General features: G+C 44.1%; 2 protein-coding genes across 2 annotated transcripts in view; both read right to left on the minus strand.

The window, feature by feature from the left end:
* Positions 1-6: 6 nt before the first annotated feature.
* On the minus strand, positions 7-10,276 carry glb1l (galactosidase, beta 1-like). The gene is given in 17 exon segments (XM_083642441.1): positions 7-315; positions 318-396; positions 1,749-1,976; positions 2,172-2,303; positions 2,480-2,593; positions 2,711-2,800; positions 2,930-3,004; positions 3,102-3,220; positions 3,359-3,399; positions 3,604-3,725; positions 6,205-6,263; positions 6,439-6,619; positions 7,272-7,366; positions 7,448-7,508; positions 8,725-8,875; positions 9,472-9,641; positions 10,073-10,276. Coding segments are annotated over 17 exon segments (1,905 nt in total). The 5' UTR covers positions 10,139-10,276; the 3' UTR covers positions 7-193.
* Positions 10,277-12,678: 2,402 nt separating this feature from the next.
* The window catches only part of LOC310781630 (unconventional myosin-X-like), a gene marked incomplete at its 5' end in the record, with an annotated part of 36,130 nt that continues 22,511 nt past the window's right edge, over positions 12,679-26,297 (minus strand). The window contains 9 exons of the mRNA XM_083642232.1: positions 12,679-14,785; positions 15,486-15,677; positions 16,768-17,226; positions 18,743-18,866; positions 19,084-19,217; positions 19,434-19,641; positions 22,977-23,274; positions 24,336-24,459; positions 25,376-25,533. Coding sequence (XP_083498358.1) covers positions 14,681-14,785; positions 15,486-15,677; positions 16,768-17,226; positions 18,743-18,866; positions 19,084-19,217; positions 19,434-19,641; positions 22,977-23,274; positions 24,336-24,459; positions 25,376-25,533 — 1,802 coding nt within the window. The 3' untranslated portion in view covers positions 12,679-14,680. The remainder of the gene's footprint in view (positions 14,786-15,485; positions 15,678-16,767; positions 17,227-18,742; positions 18,867-19,083; positions 19,218-19,433; positions 19,642-22,976; positions 23,275-24,335; positions 24,460-25,375; positions 25,534-26,297) is intronic.

Here is a 26,297-nt window from a genome sequence, read left to right on the forward strand (position 1 = left end):
TGAGCAACTGCTTCATATTTAAGCTGGATTGTTTATGAGCATTACCTGACTTTTGTTTCAGTCCAAGCCTCGTGTTTTCCTGTAGACGCGCTTCTATGAATCGAGATGTAACTGAATATATATAAGGGAATGTTGAGTAGCGTCGTGCCCTGAACAACAGATGCATGTTAATTAACAGATGGAAAACGCACTGTCAAGATCTGCCGGCAGTGTTGTTGAGCTGAGGCCGGTCCATGAACAGGACCCGCAGGTGTGACGGGGCCCCCTCTAGCTCCAGCACTGTGATGTTGTTGGGCCGGGTGGTGCTGAGCAGGGGCCCGGCACGTACAGAGTCTGCTGAGGGCCCCTGGCTGGCCAGTAGCGTCCCAGATTCACACCGTTGATCCACACCTGACCCTGAGAACAAAACAATGAGACCACATAAGCATTTGGGCATGCAGCTCCCAGTACGCCTACACTAGAGTGCACAGTCAGGATGCAGAGTCATGGATAGTGAAAAAGGTGACGGATATACCAGGGCAGACACAACATCATTCACTCAAATGCCCTATTTTGGGATGAAAAAGGTGACTGTCACCTAAGGTGACTTGATTGATTGAAGACTTGATTGACAATGAACACATACATACATAGGCCCACTATTATCAAAAGGATAAAACACAATAAAGCTTGTTTCCATTGCGGTCCTTTAAGAAAATGTCTGTGGAATATGTACTGGTAAGAGTAAAGGTGCATGGTGAAAGTGCACTTGTCAGAGCCTGTGGGTGTGCCTACCACAGGAGGGAGGAGGACATAGGGAATAAATACAATCAATAATGAAATAAGCATTAAAAAAAATTATATACTGCTCAAAATCTAATAAAATCCAATCCAATAAAATCAATACGATGAATAAGAACTAATATAATACAATTTAAACCCAGCTTCTGTTTCTCCTGATCCAGCTCTTTACTGATGACTTAAAGGAGATGTAGGGGTTTATTGACTTGAGGTCTGCTGGTAGACTGTTCCATAGTACTGCTGCTGAGTAATGAAATGAGTTCTGTCAACTATTACACCTAGCTGGAACTATGTCGGTAGGGCTCCCTCTAGTGCCGTGACCATGTACGTCACTAACCTTGGTCAAGTAGTTACAGGGGTATTTTGGTACAGCATTGCTGACAATCCTGTGAACCATGCATAGTTTGATCTGTGCTACTCTTTCTTCTACTCTGAGCCATTTGAGGCTGTTGAAATGACACTGGGAGTAGTAGTCCAGTAAAAATGTCACTTGACCTCACACTAATTGCAACAAAACCAAACTCAACTGATTTTGTATCCTCAATATGTCCTCAATGAAGGAAAAAAAGTGTTAAGGAAATGTATGAAGGGAAATTTTTGAAAATTACCTATATGATGCTACCAAAAACGTTTTTTTATTTATTTTTTTTTTTTCTCCTTGAAGCAAAAAACACATACAGGATATAAGTGATGAGATTTATGGCACATTAAAAAAAAAAAAAAAAAAAAAAAAGGCTTCCATAGGCTTCCATCATATTTAGGTCATTTTCAAAACTTTCCCTTCATACATTTCCTTAACACTTTTTTCCTTCATTGAGGACATATTGAGGATACAAAATCAGTTGAGTTTGGTTTTGTTGCAATTAGTGTGAGGTTGACCCACATATTTGCGTAAAATGCCTGGACTATAGGTGAGTCCTGGGACTAGTTTGCATCCCTGTGTTGTTGATTGTAAAACAGGTGTTCACCTTGGTCCAGTGATGGAGCTTGAGAAAGGTGTCCCATGCCAGACCATTGGGCTGTAAGGTGCCCATGTAGAAGACTGGGCCGACCGGAGGCTCATTCTGAAGGGCAGGGGAGGAGTGTTTCCTGGCTGAATGAGGCCATCCACTGGTTATGGCTCCATCAACATCCAGAGGGTAGATCTTCCAGTCGGTCAGCACATCTTTACCCAGGATCAGGTTGCTCACGAGGCCCTGCATTACACATACAATGAACCAGCTGGCACTGTGTGCATGTTGCTTCTATTTCACAGAGACTTCATACATCATCAGATTTAAAAAATAAAATAAAGAGTTGTGTATTTGCCAGCACCTCTAACAGGAGCTCACAACAGTAGATATTCTACCTAAACTATTGTTGTATGAAATAATTGGGACTTTTCCCCTTGCCTTGTAGTCATTGATCTTGCTGCCAAAATTAACTCTGCCCATGTTCTCCACTAGGATGTCCACGGTGTCTCCCTGCTGCCCAGTGACATTTGTCACTAGTGCGGTGTCTCTCTCCAGCAAGCCCTGGAACACCTACACACACACACACACACACACACACACACACACACACGCACAAAATCACACAATTGTATAAACACGTGTTTGGAAATTGGTCTTATTATCTCATGTTTAACTTCATATTTGTGTTTTCCCCAAACCGGGCCACCTGATTGGCTAGACAACAAAAGTTCTTTGTGAGCACCTACCCCATTGACGGACACATATGCACGGTCATGAACCCCATTCAGTGGAGAGATGAGAGGCGTGGGGTGTGTGAGGTCCCTGGGCAGCGTGGTCCGATACAGCATGCACCCATAGTACTGAACACAATAGACATGACAGGATGCAGACACAACAGTCTAGAAGTTCTCCATGTTTCAAGAAGTTTACCGTCACAACAACACTACAGCGTCAGCGCCTTCACACAGGATTCATACCTGTTTCACCTCCTCAAATGTCAGGAGGTGCTGGGATTTGATGGGGCCTTGGGGTGAGAGGGTGTCAAGTAGACTGCTGATGTTGCCAACCTATTAAAGGCGTGCGAATCACAGTGTGATATTAGTCACGGCTGCCATCTTTGATGATTCACAGTCAAGTGTGTGGTCTTGCAAACTATTCAAACTGTCATCGGCAAGAACAACAACGAATGATAATACCTTTCTCAGGGTCACAAAGCCGTACGCAAACTTGGGAGTGGCTGGTGGCATGGGACCAGATGGAACTTCTCTAAACTGTATAAAAACAGTGACAAATAAATTCATATCTTTATACGTTGAAAACGAGATATACACGTGTGATCAGGATAAAACAGCCTTGGTGCGTATGTACCTGCTGAATGACATCTCTGATGGCCAGTAGCTTGTCAGTGGGGTCTCCTGCCTCCGACAGCGGGGCGTTATAATCATAACTAGTCACGACTGAGCGGAACCTGGTGTCGTGATCAGCACCTTTAGGCAGAATGACGCAGGAAAGCCACATTAGCACAAATAACGTTTTTTTTATCCGCATCTCAATCCCTTGTCTTGGAACACACCGAGACGATCAATATTAAGATACTGATAATGAAAGAAATCAATTTACTTTACCATTCCAGTAGGCAAAGTTGGTGCCTCCTATAAACATGTACCTGAGGAGAGAGAGGGGGGACTGGGTCAGGTGGTAAGGTAAGGTGGGTCAGGTGATTCAAGGGGAACTGTACTCCTCATTGTCCATCAGTGCTTCTGATAAGACACAGATTGGTGTCTTCCACCTCTCAGGAGCAACTTCAGCTCATGTTGGTGACTAATGTGTGTTAAGCAGGTTTGAGGGACGAGGGTTTTGGGGGACATACATGTTGACGCTGGCCCCCATGGACAGCATGTCTCTGAGCACTCTGCTGACCTTCTGAGTGTCAACCTTGGCATGCTGCTCTCCCCAGTGGTCCAGCCAGCCAGTGTAGAACTCTGAGTTTACCTGCAACAACAACCACCACATAATCCAAAAAGGTTCATAGTGTCTATACTTTACTTAGATTGATAGGTTTTCTTTTATATCAGACACAGGTTTGTGTTCCTACCTGACATGTTTCGACGGTAATACTTCCGTCTTCTTCAGAGGTGTCACCACACCATCTAGTGACACCTCTGAAGAAGACGGAAGTATTACCGTCGAAACATGTCAGGTAGGAACACAAACCTGTGTCTGATATAAAAGAAAACCTATCAATCTAAACAACCACCACAGCATGTCAAACACACTATTCTGTTAGTTGTCTGATTTACTGCATGTTTTTCATCTGATTTCCCGCCATTTACTCCCCAACTTTGGCCAATTCCCCCTGCTGCCCCGGTCGCTGCCCCACCCCCTCTGCTGATCTGGGGAGACACACGCATGCTTCCTCCGATACATGTGCAGTTGCCAGCCGCTTCTTTTCACCTGACGGCGGGGAGCTTCCCCGGCAGGACGTAGCACGTGGGAGGATCACACTATTCCCACCAGTTCCCTTCCGCCCCGAACAGGCACCCCGACCGACCAGAGGAGGCGCTAGTACAGTGACCAGGACACATTCCGGCTTCCCACCCACAGATACAGCCAATCGTGCCTGTATGGACGCCCGACCAAGCCGGAGGTAACACGGGGGTGCGAACCTGCGACCCTCCTGTTGGTAGGCAGGGAATCTACTGCTACACTACCCAGACGCCCACATTTACTGCATGTTAATAATAGGTGAAATAACATGTAACTAACCAGGTAACATGTAAATAACATAACTAACCAGGTAACATGTAAATAACATGTAACTAACCAGGTAACATGTAAATAACATGTAACTAACCAGTAGCCTGTACTACGAAGCTAGTTTAATGCCTTATCCGAGTAAGTTTGAGTTTAAACCTGGTTTAGCCGTACTACAAAGCAAGTTAACTTTCAATCACCATGGCAACTGACGCTGCAAAGCTAACCTGGTCACGACCAGGTTAGCTTCAGAGGATAAGATCAAAATCCATGAGAGACCCATATAATATCGGCTCTCTGGAGTCACTCACCATTCATAAGATCGCCATATGAAAAATAGATTGCAGTCAACTGAGAACAGAACAAGCAAAACATTCGTGGCTCTGTAGGCTACATAATTAAATTAAGCCACTTACCACTTTATGTCTTAACAGCTCAACGATGCGTGGAGAAATATGATCACTATTAATCACCGCGGCGCATATCATGAACGGACCCTCAAATGGAGTGAGGGTGATATTCTCCTACATGCCAGAAAAGCCATACATATAATATAGATATTAGTTTAAATATGGGATAGCCCCAATACTAAATATGCAGGCTATTCTTGCATCTTTCAGCTGGAACTGTGTCCTGTAGGCTGTATGCCAATATATGAGCAAAAATAGGCTAGTTTTTATCAATGATAACTATGCCCGCATCGTCTCAATTCAGTTCAGCAGTTTTCTCTTTTATAGTAGGCTATTAGGCTTTATACTAGGCTATTTTATATATGAATTATTCGATCAGTGCAACCACACACATGAGTGATAGAGATCATTATTCATTGAGCATGCGTTTCTAAATCTATGGTCTAAATAGGCTTACAGATTGTGGAAATGTATAGACTGAGATTACACTTTTACATTTGTTGCTGCTGCCTGTATCAATGCAGCTGTATCAGACAGAAATCGCTGATCAAAGTAAATCAAATGACTGATGTGAATACAAGCTGCTGCTTTAGACAGCCCTTCAGCAGACTATCCAACGCGGATTTTCATTCTGACATTAAATCGCGGATACATTAAATATCCGCAAAAATCTCTGATCACACTGTGTGGCTGCGCTGAATGAGGAAATGGGTGTGGAAATGGGTGTGGGCGTGGATCAACTCAGCTGTTCATAATGTGATTGGCTAGCGCACCTCTTTCTCGTGGACGCGCGCCTGTGCACGAGCGAAAAACGTGCGCATGCACAGGCAGATCCCAGCTTCAGTTATCGACTAGAAAACCACCGTCGTAGTATCCTTAAACTAGATAGCTTTGATCCTGTTCAGTCAAACCAGATCAAAGGGACTTATCGCGGATCTGTTAAACTAGCTTCGTAGTACAGAGCTCTGGTAACATGTAAATAACATAACTAACCAGGTAACATGTACTGTAAATAACATGTAACTAACCAGGTAACATGTACTGTAAATAACATGTAACTAACCAGGTAACATGTAAATAACATGTAACTAACCAGGTAACATGTAACTAACCAGGTAACATGTAAATAACATAACTAACCAGGTAACATGTAAATAACATGTAACTAACCAGGTAACATGTAACTAACCAGGTAACATGTAAATAACATAACTAACCAGGTAACATGTAAATAACATGTAACTAACCAGGTAACATGTAAATAACATGTAACTAACCAGGTAACATGTAAATAACATGTAACTAACCAGGGGGCCTCGGGGTTCAAACCTCCTTTGTCGTTTGAAGGCTTGACTTATATTGGTGTCTGGATGAGGAAAGAAATGGCAGCGGTTAATATACATGTACATAGTATGTAGTATGTACATAGTATGTAGTATGTACATAGTATGTGTAGTATGTACATACTGGACATACTTTGCAGCAACTTCTCTGTAAATAACTTGAAACATCTCTATCTCTTGCCTGCATACAATACCGACCTGTGCCAAAGTCCACAGTGGCATATAATCCTTGCAGAGACCCGCACGTCATTTCCTTGTCTGTGTTTCCATCAGTGGTGAACAGGAGCGTGTCTTTGCCCAGGAAGAAGCGGAACAGAGTCCTCAGGTGGCGCATGTAGTTGTAGTCGCAAGCGAAGTAGCTTCCATATTCATTCTCAACCTGCGATGAAGAAGGACGGTGAGTTGAAGCCATTACTGACAGTTGAGTGTTATCGGCACCTGCTTAAAGCAGCTACGAGCAACTTTTTCGATTGTTATTAAACAGTATAATTACAATATTGATGCATCACATCTTACCTATAATAGTAGCTGAGATCAAAGCCGTGTGAATTGGAGATTGCTCCCTTGGATGATTATTAAGTCTGTGTCTGTCTAAACTCGCGTCAACAGGGGGCTCTCTCTCTCTCTCTCCTTACCGCCGGCCCGGCTACCCGGAAGTGAAACGCGGAAGTGAAACCCGGAAGTGAAACGCAGCTGCCTGCCTCGCCGTTTGCGCTGCCTAGCAACATAACATAAACAATGTGAACGCCACGCATACTCTCGTGATCATCTCTAGTTATATTCTAACAGGTTTTTTGGAAGTTATTTTGTGGTTATGGCCGAAGTGGCTGCTGCAAACCGTTTCATTTCACTTCCTGATCTTCCCTGGCCACAGACAGCCTACACTGGCCGATTCACTCGGGGCTCAAGCGAGACTACTCTGCGTTGGTCTCGTCGACTATTAGAGGTAAGATGTGATGCATTGATATTCAATTTATACTGTTTAATAACAATCGAAAAAGTTGCTCATAGCTGCTTTAATGCTCTTCTACCTGGACACTAATGATGTTGCCCCCGTGGCTATAGAGCCAGGGCCTCACTTTGGGAAGGAGAACTGCCAGCCAGTTGTCGACTGCCTGCAAGTAATCTGGAGCAGAGGAAGATAAATCAGTGGCAAAACTAATAAACGATTGACGAAGACAAGGGAGGCGCCGCGTCAACATTGTACCTGCGTCAGCCGAGCGAAGGATGATGTTTGGTTTCTGGAGGAGCCACGCTGGCAATCCACCCTGAGGAAGGAGCACACATAATGTCAGCAGGTCATATCAACATGAGATAAGACTGATCAGAAGAAGCCGTTTCATCAAGTGCACAGCAGCAGTGAGAGGATGCAGATAGACAGGATGCAGCAGTTAGATCATGCTACAGATTTCACAATCAGTCAGCCGGCTGACGGCCAGAGCAGGTTGTCAGAGATGACAATGCAAAGTCTGCAGCTTAGTGGTGCTCGGCATCAAAATGTCACTTGACTGTCAGAACTTCTGCCTCACTGAATGTTTTGTCTCATGTATGGCAGAGGACTGAAGCAGTGGTTCTCACGGACCACCAGGGCTCCACGAGGAGATTCCAGGGGGGGTCCCCCCCCACTCCCCAGCAAATTAATTAATTGTTAAATGTCTCCATTATTTAAGTTACAAGAAGTTACCACAATTAGAGACGGTAGAAGACTCTTTTGATCATACGATCACTGTTATCTCTCTAGCTCTCTACAGATAGCCATGGGAACATGGACGTCATCATAAGCAATAAATATATTCTCAGATTTGGGTCCGAGAGACAAAATCTCGTCAAAGGGTTCTGTGGCTGTAATGTGATATGAAAACGGTTGAGAATCACTGTATAGGCAGCATAGAGAGAACAGTGTAGGACAGTGATTCCCAACCAGGGGTACGTGTACCCCTAGGGGTACTTCAGCAGCTTGCAGGGGGTACTTGGAAAGATGGGGGATTACAATGTATTTCCAAAATGATAAAAACTGATTACTTTTTCCAATTGAAAATTGTCAGAATTGTATTAAAGATGAGTCATTCAAATTATTTTAATAATGAGATGTGTTAGAGAGGTCATCTAAAAGTTTAATATAAGTTTAATATAACACATTTAGGAGAATTATCGACACGCATGAGTGAGGGGTACTATTGGCATGGTAAAACAGCTCAAGGGGTACATAACACAAAAAAGGTTGGGATCCACTGGTGTAGGAGATCAGAACAGACCATTTCCCACTCTGCACAGATGTAAGATCAGAACAGACCATTTCCCACTCTGCACAGATGTATGTATGTACGTGTACATACATCATGTATGATATACATGTATGTATAGGCAGCATAGAGAGAACAGTGTAGGAGATCAGAACAGACCATTTCCCACTCTGCACAGATGTAAGATCAGAACAGACCATTTCCCACTCTGCACAGATGTAAGTAGGAGATCAGAACAGACCATTTCCCACTCTGCACAGATGTAAGGCCCTGGGCGCAGGATGACCAGGAGGCCGGTCTGATTGGCCACGTCCAAGAAATGCTCCAAATCTCGATCCCCTGTGAAGTTGTGCGCGTCCTGTACGGACTCGTGGAAGTTCCACGGCACATATCTGCAGGACAAGCAGTGAATACCGTAGTCAGGTTATTACAGTATGGTAGGCCCCTAGCAACAGTGGGATATCCAGACATCAATCAGATCTAATGGCCTTTTCAACATTACTAGCTCGCCGGCGTATTCTTTTTAGCTGGAAATCGTCCACACCTCCATCACACTCACGCTGGATTCGGGAGGTAATGTCATTTCTTAAACTAGAAAAAGTCAGATGCACAGTCCAGGGTTCTCTGGAAAAGTTTGAAATGACTTGGCACTGCTTCTTAGATTATTATCATAAGGAATTTGACGCAAGAACTTTAGATTAGTAGCCCCTAACAGCTCTACCCTACCCTCTTCCCACCCCCCTCTTGTTCTTTCCTTGTCTCTATTATTTTGGTTTTATTTTTACACTTGGTTGTCATTGCATCACAATTGTTCAGGAGATTGTATACATGTATGACATCATGCAACCTTGCACCTATTTTGTATTGTCTGTCTTCTACGGGTTTTGTTTTTTCTTGTTTGTATTGTTTAAAAACGAATAAAAACTATTTGAAATAAATTACAGTATGCTAGGTAGTATGGTGACATTATCCCAAGTGTGCAGCTTACATTTGGACTGCATTAAGCCCCGCCATGTACATCTTCATCAGCCGATCCTTCCAGTAGTACCGTGGGATCCTGGAGTAGTGAATACTGCCTGATATGTACTGGAAAGGCTTCCCATCTTTTAGGAAACAGTTGTTCTTGTAGTCTATGGAGAATGATCTCTCCCCACACACCTGCAAGAGGTGGGTACAGTTAGTAGGGTCTGACTGACAAAGCATTTAGTGTGGCAACAGGTAGACGTGAGGCGTAATTGCCTTAGAAGTGTCACCAATTTGGACATATTATCACATATAGACACAATATGATACTTAGCAGGGGTTCATACATGCCACAAACATTGATCCTTAACCAAATAAAAGTTTCAGTGACGTCCATACATTCACACAAATATTGCACTCTACAAAGGCCTGTGCACTGAAACAAGAGGGTGCGTTTTTAATCCATTCTATGAGGGATTTGCCAAGAAAATATACGTTAGTTTTTATATATATCCAGGGAGGATTTGCGTCACCTTTTTTCCCATTCACTTCTCCAACCAAGGCAAAATAAGTACAAGCAGAAACATTTATTAGCCGACGAATAAATTGTAATTCCTCTTTCTTACCAAGTTTCCATTTACAGCTAAATAGGCAAAGTTCACTGCAACGAAGAAGAGGATTTTCACAGCCATGTCCACAGTACCTCCCCAAAGGCCTCGCACTAGTTTTAAGTCAACTTTATAGGCTACATTATCCTGTCATGTATAACTGTATATTATAACTGTACTGTAGGTTATTATAACTGTAGCTGCCGGCGTCGCTCTGTTGACTCGGGAAGCAACATCATCAGCTTGCCTCGCTTCAAAATGACTCTGTCATGTGATGTTCACACTGCTCTGCTCATCTGCAGGGTCCTAAAGCCCGTGGAGCTCATTCTTTTTTAGACGGTCTATGCATAGATATATATAAAGGCTAGATAGCTTACCCGCGCTGCCGGCCAATGGAGAGCGACGTCGTCGCATGGCGGCCATCTTGCTACAGGGAGCTACTAGGAGTTATGAGCATCTGTTGTTGGGTTAGTATGGCAACATCATATGATCATAACTCCTAGGGAAATTGATGAAACTGCATGAAACTTTGTGCCTGAATCCCTCTCATGGCATAGATGCTTCGGTTTAATTTTGGTGTAATTTGGAGCCCATCAAAAAAATAGTGTTTTTAGTGTTTTTTTTTTTTTTTTTGGTCTATCTCGGGAACGGAATATGCTTGTAATAAACCAAACCGTTTGTAAATCCGTCAAGATTTCAGCGAGTTATGAGTATTTTTGTCTGTGCAGGTCACCAGCTACCATAGAACGTACCAGAAAGGCACTGTAGCAAGATGACGGCCGTTCAACGACGCTGCTGACTCCGCCTTAAGCCATCTAGCCTTTATATATATCTATGGGTCTATGAGCCCATCCTCTCTTCCTGATGTCAGTTATTTACAGTGTTGGGGGGGGGGGGGGGGGTAACTCATTACAAAAGTAACACATTACATGTCATATATTACTTTTAGCAGTAACTCAGTAATATAACTTATTACTTATAGGATTTCAGTAATATTATACCAGTTACTTTGTCAAGTAACTCAAGTTACAAATTGAGTTACATTTTATGAAATCAAAGCACATATTTTAAAAAGATACAATCATTTCCTAATCAAACTGTGTGTTTTTATGCAAATAACCACTATATAGATGACAATAACAAAAGAAAAGGATAACATTTAGAATTTTGGATTGTTTACACTGACTTCAAGGCGGTTGAAATAATTTTTCGGGATGGTTCCGGGGCGGCGCGGCGATGTCATTCTGCTGCTGCTATTGTTTTGGTAAAAGTAATGCAAAAGTAGTGTAATAAGTAATGAGTTACTCTACACAGAAAGTAATATTGTAAAGTAACTTATTACTTTCAAATGAAAGTAACTAGTAATATGTAGTATATTACATTTTGAAAGTAACTTGCCCAACACTGGTTATTTATTTCACTAACGACCAGTACATGTGACGTGATCACCTATAACCACCCCAGAAGACTATTTATAATGTATAAGAAAATGAGGGCTAACAAGATAAACACATTTCCTGGAGAAAATGTGTGGGTTTGAACTTTGAACCAGGTTTGAACGCAGGTGGAAGTGTGCTTGCTTCAGCTTGAAATGTAAACGTAACAACAACAACAACAATAATAGTTATTAAACTTTTTAGAGTGTTTACAATTTGGCCACCAGATGTCATTGTTCACTCTTCATCATATTTAAAAATAAGAATAAGAATACACATTTTAATATCTTTTTAAGTATTAAAAAGTTAAATACAACAGCAAAATTACTCAAATATTTTATAGCCGGAATTGAGTCTCTAGCTGAAAGTATGTCAAAGTAGCTATAGTCCATAATTTGGAGAGAGTGATATAAAAATATATTGGGTATGCTATAACCATAATCGAATAAATGTATATTATTCTAAGGACAAAAACAAAAAACTGAAGGCCACCATATCATATATTGCCTGCTCTCACATAAAGCTGTCATATAAGCAGACATTTGACACACTACAGTATATTATGTTGGACTGAGAACAATGACTAGTGTGCTTGTTGGCATGGCAACATAACAAAGCAGCCAGTTCAGAAATGGTTTGCATTATTAGCCTATATACTGTGTGTGTGTGTGTGTGTGTTTGAATGATGATCACATGTGAACCTTCAGCGTACTTGATTGTAAACATAGGTCAACATAGGTAACTACTTAGAACCAGACAGCTGTAAGCTACTGTATATGTACTCTTCTCTTTAATATTTTTTATTCTCTTCAAAATCTTGGGACTCCTCCAGCTAGACTAGAGGCACTTGAGATGCGTGGATGTAAACATTTTGATCCCTTTTATGCTTTATAAGAATATTTCATGCCTCTGGGTTTCCTCATACAAATTAATGTCAGAGTGAAACAATGGACAACTTTAAACTCACAGCCTTAAGGCTGCTCTGGGAAATGTACCGTTATAATGATAACACAGTTGTTTAGAACAGCTTAATATATAAGTTGAGCTTAAGAAGTTATTTCATTGGCTTTATCGTGTTATATTTTCATAGTAAGCCTGATGCATGAAGAAACGGAGATCCAGGGAGTTGGGTAGATGTACGTCCTTTTCTTAACATGGAAGATGAGACAATAACACACCTTGTGAAATACAATAATTTATTAAAGCATCTTTAAATTCAGTTATAAAACATTTTCAGATTTTTTCTTCTTCTTCTTCTTCTTCAAAACAAGCAACAGAAATAAGTACAGTCATCGTCAATGGCAAGAGAAGTCTCTGGTGTGGCCGCCGGCAGCTGACCAGATAGCCTAAAGTCAGTAAGATTGGAGAGCAATGGAAGACCGAGACAGTGATGTGATGTGAGGTAAAGACTAAACTGAGTATGTATGTAGACTGTTCTCACAGACTAGAGCTTGATTGGCGTAGGCCTGCGTTTTAGTGTCCTTCAAGGGAAATATCCTCCGGTTCAACAAGACAACAAAAGGAACTGAGCATCCTGGGTATTGAGGACAGTGTGACAAAAGCTCAGAGAAAAAGGGCACAAAACGGAGCAAATCTGTAATAATTCCCTGTCCCTGAATGCACAAATAGAGCAACACAACTATTGAACAGAATTGCATGAATCCATCTTCATGACACTGATCCCCTCTCTCGGAGTCTAAGCTTCTATCGCCCTCTCCTCTCCATACATAATAAATACATGGCCTTGGACATCATCTGAAACACACACAACATTCTTTAGACACAGACTCGCCAAACATGAGCATGCTTGTTCCTCAAAACATATTCCTTGAACATCAGCGTCACAAAAGGTTTCAAGGACAAACATCCAACTCAAACAAACCAATAAAACAGCTCAACACTTGAGTGCTAGTCCTAGAATAACGCATTGCATTTCGAAGCGCAAATCTTTTTTTCTTTTACTGTTTTTAGCAAATGGCACCTTTTGTGAAAATAATATTGCAGTGGTTATACTCATTGCATCTCCACTAATGCAGTGGTTATACTCATTGGATTCCTTTATACATTCAGAAAAAGGCAAATGTCCCTTTCCTCAAGACGCGGCTGTGCTTTAGAGGCACATGCATCCTGGGAAGTCGTAGCCACCACCCCACCACGACACTCAACCCCCCAAATATTACATTCCATTCCTGGAGGGCGAAACTATGAGTACAAACCTGCAGACAAAATCACTTAGTAGCAGTGAAACTATGAGTACAAACCTGCAGACAAAATCACTTAGTAGCAGTGAAACTATGAGTACAAACCTGCAGACAAAATCACTTAGTAGTGAAACTATGAGTACAAACCTGCAGACAAAATCACTTAGTAGCAGTGAAACTATGAGTACAAACCTGCAGACAAAATCACTTAGTAGTGAAACTATGAGTACAAACCTGCAGACAAAATCACTTAGTAGCAGTGAAACTCATTTAAGGCAAGATGAGGGAGATCATCTCCCTGGTATCTTACAGCCCATTAACCTGAGGGAATCTCCATTCAGGAGAACGTTTAGAACAGTGGGCCTCCATTTTCTGTGTGTGTGTGTGTGTGTGTGTGTGTGTGTGTGTGGGGGGGGGGGGGGTCACTGAATAAGGATGCTAAACAAGGTTCAACTCACTTTCAAACAGTTGTTTGGGATGTGGGCTTGAAGGCAATACACTTTTTTGGGGGGAAGTTGAACTTAAAAAGTCTGAATTTAGGTATGAATGTCTGTATGTGATTTGAGAGACAGGGCTTCTTTACTTCCTTAAAACCTCCTTAAAACAATAATTTAAAAAGATGTCTGATGCCTAAAGCAAGCTATTTGAAGCAACATGTGAGAAATGACCAGTGTAAATAATGTGAGCATAACATGGTTTCTCAGCTTGGAGGAAAGCAATACTCAGTCAAGGTAGCTGTAAAGCTTATAATTGTGCAGACGAGACGCTAGAATGTTCTGAATTTTGCCACAAGCAGGGAGGACATCACAACATTTGTGTCTCTTTGAGTCTTTCTGAACATAGTTTGTCTATTTTGCTTTGATTTATAGTCAGTCAAAAGCTCTGAGGCATGATCTCTGCGGAGGTGATTTGTTCCTCTTGTCTCCTATACGCTTCTCTTCCCCTGCTCCTTTTGGCTCAGGTGTGATTGAGTTCATATCGGGTGTCCATCACCTGATCCAGGTGGTTCCATAGCTGGACACAGATCTCACACTGCACCGCTTCTTCACAATCATGTTGATGTAGGCTTTCATGATCTTTGTGATCTCTCCAACCTGGTAGAGCACAGATGGACCACACAGTCACCAGAAAGCACCAAAACAGCACATGGAAATCAGATGTATACTGTATATAAAAGATTCTCTTCTATTTATCCTTTTTTTTTTAATCAAGTTTTCTTCCGGATTTTTCTCCCATTTTCTCCCCAACTTGGCCAATTCGACCTGCTGTCCTTGGTCGTTGCTCCACCCCCTCTGCCTATCTGGGGAGAGCCGTAGACTAGCTTCCTCCGACACATGTGCAGTCGCCAGGGGCTTCCCTTCACCTAACAGCGAGGCGTTTCACCGGCAGGACGTAGCGTGTGGGAGGTTCACGCTATCTCCCCCAGTTCCCCTCCCCCCAAACAGACTGACCAGAGGAGGCGCTGGTGCAGCGACCAGGACTCACCACTGGCCTCCCACCCACAGACATGGCCAAATGTGTCTGTAGGAACGTCTGACCAAGCTGGCACTACCACTACCGGCAATTGAACCCGGGTCTCCGCAGTGGTAGGTGAGTGGTTTTACCTCTACACTACCCAGGCAGTGGTAGGTGAGTGGTTTTACCTCTACACTACCCAGGCAGTGGTAGGTGAGTGGTTTTACCTCTACACTACCCAGACGCCCCCTGGTGGTAGGTGAGTGGTTTTACCTCTACACTACCCAGACGCCCCTCTTCTATAAATCCTGATTGAGAAGATCAGAGACATAGACGTACCTGCGGTGTTTCAAAGAACATCTCTCTCTCGTCCACAGTGATCTTGTAGGTGCAGGGCTGCGGAGCGCCAAAGAAAATGATGTGCTCGTATGGGAAGGTCTCCAGAGGCCTGGGCTCTCCTCTCTTGTAGACGGACACATTCTCAGCGCTCACACTCAACCACAGGTCATGAGGGAAGCCTCCTTCCTTACACTACAGAGACACACACACACACACAGACACACACACACACGCACACACAGACGCACGCACGCACGCACGCACGCACGCACGCACGCACACACACACACACAAATTAAAATGGACTTGAGAAAAGAGTGGTCTTTCTCGTTGTATTTCATTGTTCAAACAATGGCACACATGGAACATTCATTGTTCACATGTAAGGTCAGATAACATTTGATTTGTTTGTTATAAAATGAAACTAATATCAAACTGGAGTTCTTATGCAAACATGTTAGAATGATAGATAGATGTTAGAATGATAGATAGATGTTTAGAAAAAGAAGGTTGCGCTTCAACAATGGGTTTCTCAGTGGAGTGCCAAACCCAAAATCCAAAATATGTTCAAAAAAGGCTGAAAAGGGTAGCACATCTCAGTTTTCAAAGTCAAGGAGGACAAAATACTCACATTTCAGAGCGTTTGAAGAACGCTCTGAAGAAGGCTCTTTGCCGAAACGCGTAAGCGTTTTGTTTTTTGTGACGTGAGCCAATAAATCAAGTGAAATGTGAGTATTTTGTCCTCCTTGACTTTGAAAACTGAGATGTGCCCTTTCAGCCTTTTTTGAACAAATGATAGATAGATGTTAGAATGATAGATACATGAGGAACATTTATTGATGCATCAGGGAACATGGAGAAGGTTTTTTGTGCTCATCTCTCTGGGAAGACTAAAAGTGTCTTCTCAGCAAGAAACCACATTCTTTCCCACAGACAGAATGAGAGAGTAGGCCGATGTTTTACTGGCATTATAGGTAATGAATGATTTCTACCACATAAACCAGACAATTTCGATGAGATATAAGTTTGATAAATCACAACTTTGTTTTATCCATTTGTTATTGAAAACATATACACATTTTTTACTTGAGTTTATAAATGAGACAAAGGTGCATTCAGGTGGAGTTCAGGCTCTCGTTTTCCTCTCATCAGTAAAACAAACTGATATTTAAAATAGACATTTTAAATAAAAGACTAGGGAAGAAATCCTGCAAACTGCAAATAAAATCTCCTGTCAGCCACCTGTGGGAATAACTGCTCTAAGGCACAATGGAAGATTTACCTCGGCATCAAAGAGTGTGGAGCCATAGCCGGGCCATTCTTTGATGATGCTCATGTATTTGAGCATGGCTTGGTGCTGGTCCAGCCCTTGGAGGCGGGCCCACTTCTCCAGGATGCTGGCCCGGGTGGCGGAGGTCTCCTCCTTGATCCACATCTCCAGCATCTGCTCCTCCTCCATGCGCTGCTTCTTCATGGAGCCCGTCTTCAGGCTGCGCCGCAGCGTCCCCTCCAGGAAGCTGGTCCTCCGGCGCTCGAGCGTGTGGCCCGGCCCGGCCCCCGCCCCGCCCGCCTTGGTGAAGTGCAGGATGCGGCTGCGCAGGCGGCCCACGGGGTAAACGGCGTCCAGGCTCCAGCTGAGCCGCGTCTTGTCTCCGTGGAGGAACTGCAGGCGCAGAGCAGCCAGGTGCTGCAGCGTGTCCTCGGGTGCGGGGAAGTGGCCGCTGGTCAGACTCTCGTGGGCCTGGAGGAGCAGGATCAGAGTAAAACATCAACGCCAGCTGATAATGTATATTATATTATTATTATATTTATTCATCTTTTTTATCCAGTTTTTTCAAATTTCTCCCACGTTTTCTCCACAATTGTACTTGGCCAATTCCCCCTGCTGTCCTGGTCGTTGCTCCACCCCCTCTGCTGATGTGAGGAGAGGTGTAGACTAGCTGCTAGACTAGCATCACTGAGGATACGTCCCAGTTGCATCCTTGCAATGTTTTTTTCTTTATAAGTTAGCCTGGCTTAGCCAGTGACTCATAGGAATCGACTACGTGACAACCAGGAATAGACTAGTGACTACTGGAGTCAGTTGACAGCCGGAACAGGGACGGCACCCGGGAGCAGTATGGGTTAGCACCCCAGCCTGCGTCTTCCGTGAGGAAGAAGCCCAACAATCCACAAGAGGCCTTTTAGGAGGGCCATTCAAGCCACAAGTGGAGTCTGCAGTGCCACCAAGTACTGGTACTGCATGGTGTCCACTAAGATACCATCACCTCGGAATGAGATGTTTGGAGCGGGGGAGTCTGGTGCAGCACACAGGTCGTAGACCTGGTGAGACAAGGGAGGAGCCCGGCCGGGTGGCAACCCACAGAGCCCGGTCCCTCTACGTACCAGAGCCCTCCCCCTCCCCCGGTCCCGGCAGAGTAGTTCCGGAGCAGCGGATTGAGTGGCCCTGACCACGTGACCACCTTCGACCCTTCCTAGAGGGCTGACCGTGGGTAGCTACTGGGACGTAAGTTGGGGCTTGGCCAGCCCCGGCTGGGTCACCTGGGCGAGGGTGTATGATGTTGCGAGACCCGAAACATCCTATGACCCCAGGGTACATCACTGAGGATACGTCCCAGTTGCATCCATGCAATGTTTTTTCTTTATAAGCACATACTTCCTCTGATACATGCGCAGTCACCAGCCACTTCTTTTCACCTGACAGCGAGGTGTTTCACCAGCAGGACACAGCGTGTAGGAGGATCACGCTATTCCCCCCAGTTCCCCAAAACGAATGCAAGGTCACTGGGGTCACACTCCTGTAGGTACAAGCTGACTGAGGCTCACTGAAATGTCATCTACAGTCACAGCAAGTACATTTCAGTGAGCCTCAGTCAGCTGGGACATACAGGTGCGTTTGTTTTGGACATACAGGTGCATTTGTTTTTGCCCAACTTTCCAGAGCTACTATGAGGAACAGCATGGGTTGTGCTGAGAAGGAACTGTACCAATCAACGTCATCATTGGTAAGTAGCGTATAGGGGTAGACTTTAAAAAATGTGAACTATCCCTTTAATCCGGCTTTCCACCCGTAGACACAGCCAATTGTGCCTTTATGGTTGCCCGACCAAGCTGGAGGTAACACGGGGGCTCGAACCCACGACCCTTGTGTTGATAGGCAGGGAATCTACCACTGCACTACCCGGACACCTTATTTATGTTCATTTGACTGATTGAAAACACCCTCATGGTAGCATAACATGATGACTGAAACACACCTGCTCAAACATGAAAGCAAACTCCACTCCTTCTTTAGGCATGCTCTCCACATCCAGGAAGCAGTAGAGTTTGAAGTAGAGTTTCCACTGGCCGTCATCCTCTGCTTCCTCACTGCCAGCCAGCCTGGTGGCAAAGGAGAAGACCATGAGCCATTGAGCCAGACACTTCCATCTCTTTTTTGCTCCATTGTTTAGTATTTTCTTTGTCTTTTTCTTGGGCCTGATCATTACCAAGTTCTGACAACAAATCCACAAGTCATTTAGCAGGCATAATAATATATCAAATACAGTATCTAGTGGAGGATGAATTACTCTGGTGATCTCTATTATGTACAACACACCTTTCAAATTTGGCCAAAACATCAGCCACAATGACCCTGCTCTCCACAGCTCTGTCAACGTTGTTGTGTTCAAACAGAGCAAACATGTTTCTGCTGTCCTCCATAGCCAGGCCTCGGATTAGCTTCTCCACCACCTGGACAAAGCAGGGGAAGGATGTCAACAATTCACACGTTTCCTTTTTACATGGCACCCTGTTTTGACACAAATATCTGGTTGTATTTTGAATAATTGAGAAAGTGATCATCACAGATCTCCTCTCAGAATTTGTTCCATTATGTCCCGTCTGCCATCTTTTAAAGCAATCTAGAAAAAGCGACACATTAACAGTGTGTTTACACAGCTTGCCCACCTCTCCAGCAGTGGTGTGTGAGTTGATGGAGATCTTGCAGGAGCCTCCTCCATGGCAGTAGACTGTGGTAGTCATCTCTTGTCTGGTCACCAGAGCCACGATCTCTTCCTGAGAAGGAACAAACTCCCTGGCCTTCGTCTTCTTCAGAGACTCACCGATGAAATGGGCAAACATTTCAATCTCTGTCCCAGGGAACAGCTCCTTAATTCTGTGGGGGGGGGGGTACATATAGATAGTGATTTAGGAGTTTCAACCAATTGCAATTGGTACCCCAAAAAAATCCTGGAAATAAACGTAATAGGGCTGCAACTATTATTTTCATTATCGTTTAATCTGTCGATCATTTTCTTCACTAATCGATTAGTCGTTTGGTCTATAAAATGTCACAAAATGGTGAAAAATGCCGATCACTTTTTCTCCAAAGCCCAAAATGACATCCTCAAATGTCTTCTTTTGTCCTGTCCAGCAGTCCACAACCCAAAGATAATCAGTTTACTGTCATAGTAAAGGGGGCACGGTGGCTCAGTGGTAGAGCTGTCGCCTCACAGTCAGAAGGTCCTGAGTTCGATTCTCGCCTGGGACACTGTGGGCGCTGTGGTTGTGTTCCCCCCCATATCTTCAGTGCCTACTGCCCAGGTGGGTTATCTCGTCGTAAGGGCCTTTCTCTCTGTGTGGAGTTTGCATGTTCTCCCCGTGCTCCCCCAGGGGGTTCCTCCGTATATAACCCCCCAATAAAAAACATGCAGAAGATCAGATCGTCATCGTCATCCGACCAGTGACGACAACATTCGAAGTTGGTCCCCGGGCGCTGTACGAGAAAGCGACCACTGCTCCTGGCCTGCCCCCCCGGAGGAAAGGACATGCCTGGATGGGTTAAATGCAGAGGACACTTTTCACCGGCCACCGTCAGCATGAGTGTGTTGTGGCCGCATGCATGTGTTGTGGTGTTTATGTGACAATAAAAGACGGGGCTTGTCCCGTTACGAGAGTTTTTTTTTTTTTTTTTTTTTACGAGAGTTTTATAGTTAAGAAACAAGGAAAATATTCACATTTAAGAAGCTGAAAGGAGAGAATTTTAGTATTTCTCTCTTAGAAATTAGTCTAAACGTCTCACCACTATGTGATAGGTGTCAGGTGTTAGAGGGTACATTGTCCCATGCTTTTTGGTTTTGTGCTTCATTATCTGGGTTTTAGGCCAAAATATTTGACTGGTACTCTAAGGCCTATAGAACAACCCTTCTATGGTTGGCGAGTTCCGGGGGCGGAACTCGCCATTTTCGGCTGCTCGGAATCCTCTCTGCTCCTCCCTACGGCTATACAACAGTCTCAGGGAACGACTGTCGCCAAGGGACTCATTCTGAGGGAGTGGAAGTCTCCCTCTACACCTTCTTTTCAGCTGTGGCTGACGGACATGATCTCGGTTATACGTATGGAGAGGCTCCGGTTTTTGAGGACAAATTCTCTTGGGAAGTTCTTGGTTATCTGGGACCCGTTTCTGGCCTATTTGGATGAGGTTAATAGCGGTACGTGACTCGCATAACTGACTTCTCATGGACCCTTTGCGTGGGATCCCATGCACATCCCTTACAGGCACATGGGGACCTTACGTGGCTGGTAGTGTCAAGCTGTAATACTGGAATGTGAATTATGTTTGTTTGTTTTTTCTTTCTCTGTCTGAGCCTTTTGTTGTTGTTTCTGTTTTACGTTTTGAAAATGGCAAAATAAAATATATAAAAAAAAATAGTCTAAACGATTAAAAACACGATTAAAAAAATAAAAAAATAAATAAACACGATAAAAAAAAAAAAGATTAAAAACACGATTAAAAAAATAAATAAACACGATAAAAAAAAAGAGATTAAAAACATGTTTAAAAAAAAATAAAAATAAATAAACACGATAAAAAAAAAAAAGATTAACACATTGACTGCCAGCCGTTTTTTTTTTTTGCTGTAGGTAGCTTCTGCCAGGCCGTTTTTTGAGGATTCTGGCTCATTTTAAAAGAGCCGAGGATTCTTTTCTGCTTGGAGTTTGTGAACACAAAGTTCAGAAAAGTACTAATAGAATGTGTGCTTTCTCTGTCTAAAAGAGTTAGTTTGTAGAGTTAGTAGTTATGTAGATATTAGCCGTTGAGTACAGCATGGTTTCAGCCTCTGAGACAGGAAGCTGAGATAATCGCAGTTTTGTGAAATTCAATCAAACAGGCAGAACAGTCACTTTAACCATTTATTTTTGGCATCAGTGAGAGATCAGACATCCAAACAATATAGTTCCGAACGCCCTCTCCTTCAACTCCTCCCTCCGTGAGCGTGTCTAGTGGCTTTCAGCCTGCGTTTGTCACAAGCGAGTGGTCTGCTGCTGCTGCTGCTGCAGCGAGTTCGAGCAGCCTCCCTCCCTGGCAGCGAGTTTGAGCAGCCTCCCTCCCTGGCAGCGAGTGTGGATAGGTCTCACTCGTCTCTTGGGTTTGAGAGCCCCGATGAAGCCCCGTGCGACTCTAGGCTTATGCAAATTTGCAATCCCCCGTGTGCTGCTGCTGGCGCGGCCCGAGAGCGGCGAGTCTGGTGACTGATGACTGTAAAATCGGCAAGCCATTTCCTTGAGAATGGAGGAAGCAGCCGCGGGAGGCGGCTGCTTTTGGTTGACTTTCTCTCTGTCGGGAGGGCACCGTCGCCACCTAGCTGGTCGGTAAAATAGATTATACACATTCAATACTTCCAATATCTCCATAGGAGACGCGGGGGGCATTGATCCACGTAGCACCGTCAAAAAAAAAAATAGATTTTTTTGACGTATTAATACGTCAATGGCAGTGAACCGCTGGATTTTTTTTGACGTATATATACGTCAGTGGCAGTCAACGTGTTAAAAACACGATAAAAAAAAAAAAACACGATTTCAGACGGAAGCCCGTCTTTATTGTCACACGAACACACCACAACACACACTCATGCTGACGGTGGCCGGTGAAATATGTCCTCTGCATTTGACCGATCCAGGCTTGTCCTTTCCTCCAGGGGGCAGGCCAGGAGCAGTGGTCGCTTTTTCTTTCCAGCGCCCGGGGACCTTCATTGGACCATCATTGGACCGACTTCAGATGTTGTCGTCACTGGTCGGATGACGATCTTCTGCATGTTTTTAGTGGGGGGTTATGTACGGAGGAACATCCTGGGGGGGTACGGGGAGAACATGCAAACTCCACACAGAAAGGACCTTTCGACGAGATAGCCCACCTGGGCAGTAGGCACTGAAGATATGGGGGGGGTCACAACTCCAGCGCCCACAGCGTCCCAGGCGAGAATCAAACTCAGGACCTTCTAGCTGTGAGGCGACAGCGCTACCGACTGCGCCACCGTACCCCCTTAAACAATTAATCGTTTATAAAAATCGATCCATCGACAAGTAATAGATTAATTGACTAATTGTTATAAAACACCGTTATAAAATGAATGATAAAATATTGTTATAAAACACAGCTCGCAAACAGATTTTCTTTGCCTTTTATTGAACCTTTACCCGTGTAGGTGAGTCCCATTGAAATGGTACCTTTTGAGGTGAAACTTGAGGTAGCGCAGGATGCCTCGGCTGGGCAGGAAGGTGCAGCTCATACAGCTCAGGAGGTGCCAGTGGGCGCGATTGGCTGGGCTGTTGGGCTGAGGGACGTGATTGGACTGTTTGATCAGCTGACAGTAGACCTCGTCCCTTAGTGGCCGCAGGTCTTGGCAGGTCTGCAGGATGCCCTGGATGATGGGCACAGGGTCCGACACCGCCTCCATCTCCTGCAGAGAGTTGAAAATCTTCACGGCCTCGTCCTGTAGGCTGGCATAGCCCTTCTCCTTTTGCACTGAGAGAGGAAAGAGGAGCGAGGACACACAGAGAGATGGAGAGAACGAGAGAGAAGCTTTTTTTATCAAGTCACCAGATTTTTCTCCTATTTTCTCCCAAATTGTAATTCCCCCTGCTGTCTGGGTAGTTGCTCCACCCCCTGCCGATCTGGGGAGAGCCGTAGACTAGCGCAGGCTTCCTCCAATACATGAGTTTCACCGGCAGGACGTAGCGCGTGGGAGGATCACGCTATTCCTGACAGTTCCCCTGCCCCCTGAACAGGCACCCCAACCAACCAGAGGAGGCTCTAGTGCAGTGACCAGGACTCATACCTCACAGGCTTCCTACCCGCAGACACGCCACACGTCGGACCAAGCAGGAAGTACTGCTAGCAGGAGCTGAACGCGGGCCTCACTGATGGTAGGTGAATGCTTTGACCTCTATACTACCCAGACACCCCCAGAGAGAGACTTTAATGACAACCCGTCTAGTCAGATAGATACTGTAGGCCAGTGATACTCAACTGGTAGCCTGGGTAAACCCAGCCCCCACGTGACCTGCTCTCAGACAGACCCTGCTCTCAGTCACTACACTAACCTTGTGACTAGTGAGCAGGGTCTGTCATATATATATATATTTTTTACAGTGCACCTGAACGCAACATGCAAGATACCCGCTGAATAAGTGTCCAAATGTTCATGTCATTCTGGCCAATACTCCACTTCTGTTATAGCATTTCAGTCTGGAATATGGAATATCTTTCAATAATCTATGATTTAGCTGCTAAATTGTCAAATACCGCCGTCTGCTCGCTACCCAGGCACTTATGTATGTACTTAACCTAACTAACTAATCCGGTGTGCACAACATTGTCAGACTAAACTCCGGCTGACACCCCAAAAACCTACAATCCGCAACAGAAAAATGTATATTGATTGTTTATTAACTGGCCCCTGGCCTTCTATCATTTCACGAAAGTGGCCCCCGGGCAAAGCAAGTTGAGTATCCCTGCTGTAGGCTATCTCATCAACTGATCAGAACCAACAGAAGTCACCAGTATCTGCAGGCCAGTACACTCACAGTGGACACTGACATCTCCATAAGGCAGAGGTAGTAGAGGGGAGTGCAAAGGATGCTGGGTATATCTCAGGATGGGGTTCCTCCAGTATGTCTGCTCCACAGCCTCCACATTCAAACTGCTCTCCTGGATAGAGAGAGAGAGAGAGAGAGAGAGAGAGAGAGAGAGAGAGAGAGAGAGAGAGAGAGAGAGAGAGAGAGAGAGAGAGAGAGAGCAGGATCAGCACTCTGATAGCAATGTCTTTGGGAATTTCTCATTTAGCAAGATTGCATTTCAGACTGCAGCTTATTGATTTGAGTGAAAAGATCAACGCAGTGTTTAATTAAAGTGACCAGAATAGCAATATCAGTGATGTATGACATCACTGTGGTAAATCCAGCAAACAGCTGAATGCAGTGTAGGAATTTAGCCAGGGAGGGCAAACGTGTCCCAAGAAATCTCACAATGCCCCTAAAAACCACGATCAAGGGGCAAAAATTGCCCCCAATATTTTGATAATTTTGGTTTCATTTAATTCATTTAATTTCCATTTCCTTCTCTAACACACTCAGCACCTGCAAGCTGGTTGCCAGGAGAAGACAACAAAAAACACACACACAAAGAGTGCTGTTGTTCGCACTAGACTTTAGCAAATTTATGTACTAGGCTAAATTAAAAAAAATTTAAGTGCCCCCCAAATTTTGTAAATGTCCCCATTTTTTAGACAGTAGGGCAAAAGTTGCCCCTCCAAATATTTAAAAAATGTCCTACACTGGCTGAATGTGAAGAAAAGTAGTCAAAACCCAGAGCAGGAAAAGGAATATCCCTCCACACACAGAGTGAGAACAAGTACCTCACTTTACTACAGTGTGTGTCCCAGGTAAAGCCTTGCACAGCTGAAATTAATTGGAGTTATGATTAAATCAATATGCAAATGTTATTTACAGTATGCTGATTTATTTGTGTAATTCAATGAGTACATTGCAGTCAGTTGCGTATAATATAGATACAGCATAAAGTCTCATAGAATAGTAATTAGTAGAAACCATGAATGCTTTTGTACCTTGATGTCCCTGATGAGTTGTTGAGTGGGTGTCTCGATGGGAACCTTGCTCTCTATCGCCCCCTGTATGGCAGACGCCCATCTCATGGCTTCATTCAGCATTTTGGTGTAAAGACGGTACGAGTGCTTCCGCCCATGGACTATTATGTTCCAGTAACCTGGGTGAACAAGTATACTTAAGTCATAATAAGAACAACATAGAAGAAACAATACAACTCACTGGAAGAACCTTAAAGAACTAAAGATCAGGAAATATTTTCTTAGAGTTCAAGTACAGATCCTGTACAGGCCCAGGGCGTGTGTCTGTCAATTGCCACTCGCTGCAGCAGAAAACGTCCAAAATTACTGACAGATCGATTTCTGTCCACTGGGCTGTTTTGGAACGTCAAAGATCAGGATTCCAGTAATGTGTAATGTAATGAGTATTGTTTACGTTAACAAGATCAATAGGGTAAAAGAAACATGTTTTTTAAAAGAACTACGCTTCTGGATAGCTTTTCCGTTGTGCGTATGTGAGGAGAGAGTGGATATGGCAACTGACATGATACAGGGTTTCCCATTAATTACGAATAGAACTGTCAGTTGTGAGTGACTCCGACACGCACGTGCAGCTGCGCACGCACACACACAGACTCCAGCATGTAACTGACACGTGTGTTAACTGACAAATGAGGAATAAACATTGACTAAACAAACAAACAGCGCTCTGCAGCAGCGGGACAAACGGGCACAAAAACAAACAAGTTGAATTCACGTGAACACATTGTACTACAGTCACAGTGTGGAATATACTGTCTGTGTGTGTTGTCAGAGTAGCATAGTGTCTGTGTGTGTTGTCAGAGTAGCATAGTGTCTGTGTGTGTTGTCAGAGTAGCATACTGTCTGTGTGTGTTGTCAGAGTAGCATACTGTCTGTGTGTGTT

This window comes from Poromitra crassiceps, assembly GCF_964638095.1.
Source record: "Poromitra crassiceps genome assembly, chromosome: 8".
Taxonomy (NCBI): domain Eukaryota; kingdom Metazoa; phylum Chordata; class Actinopteri; order Beryciformes; family Melamphaidae; genus Poromitra; species Poromitra crassiceps.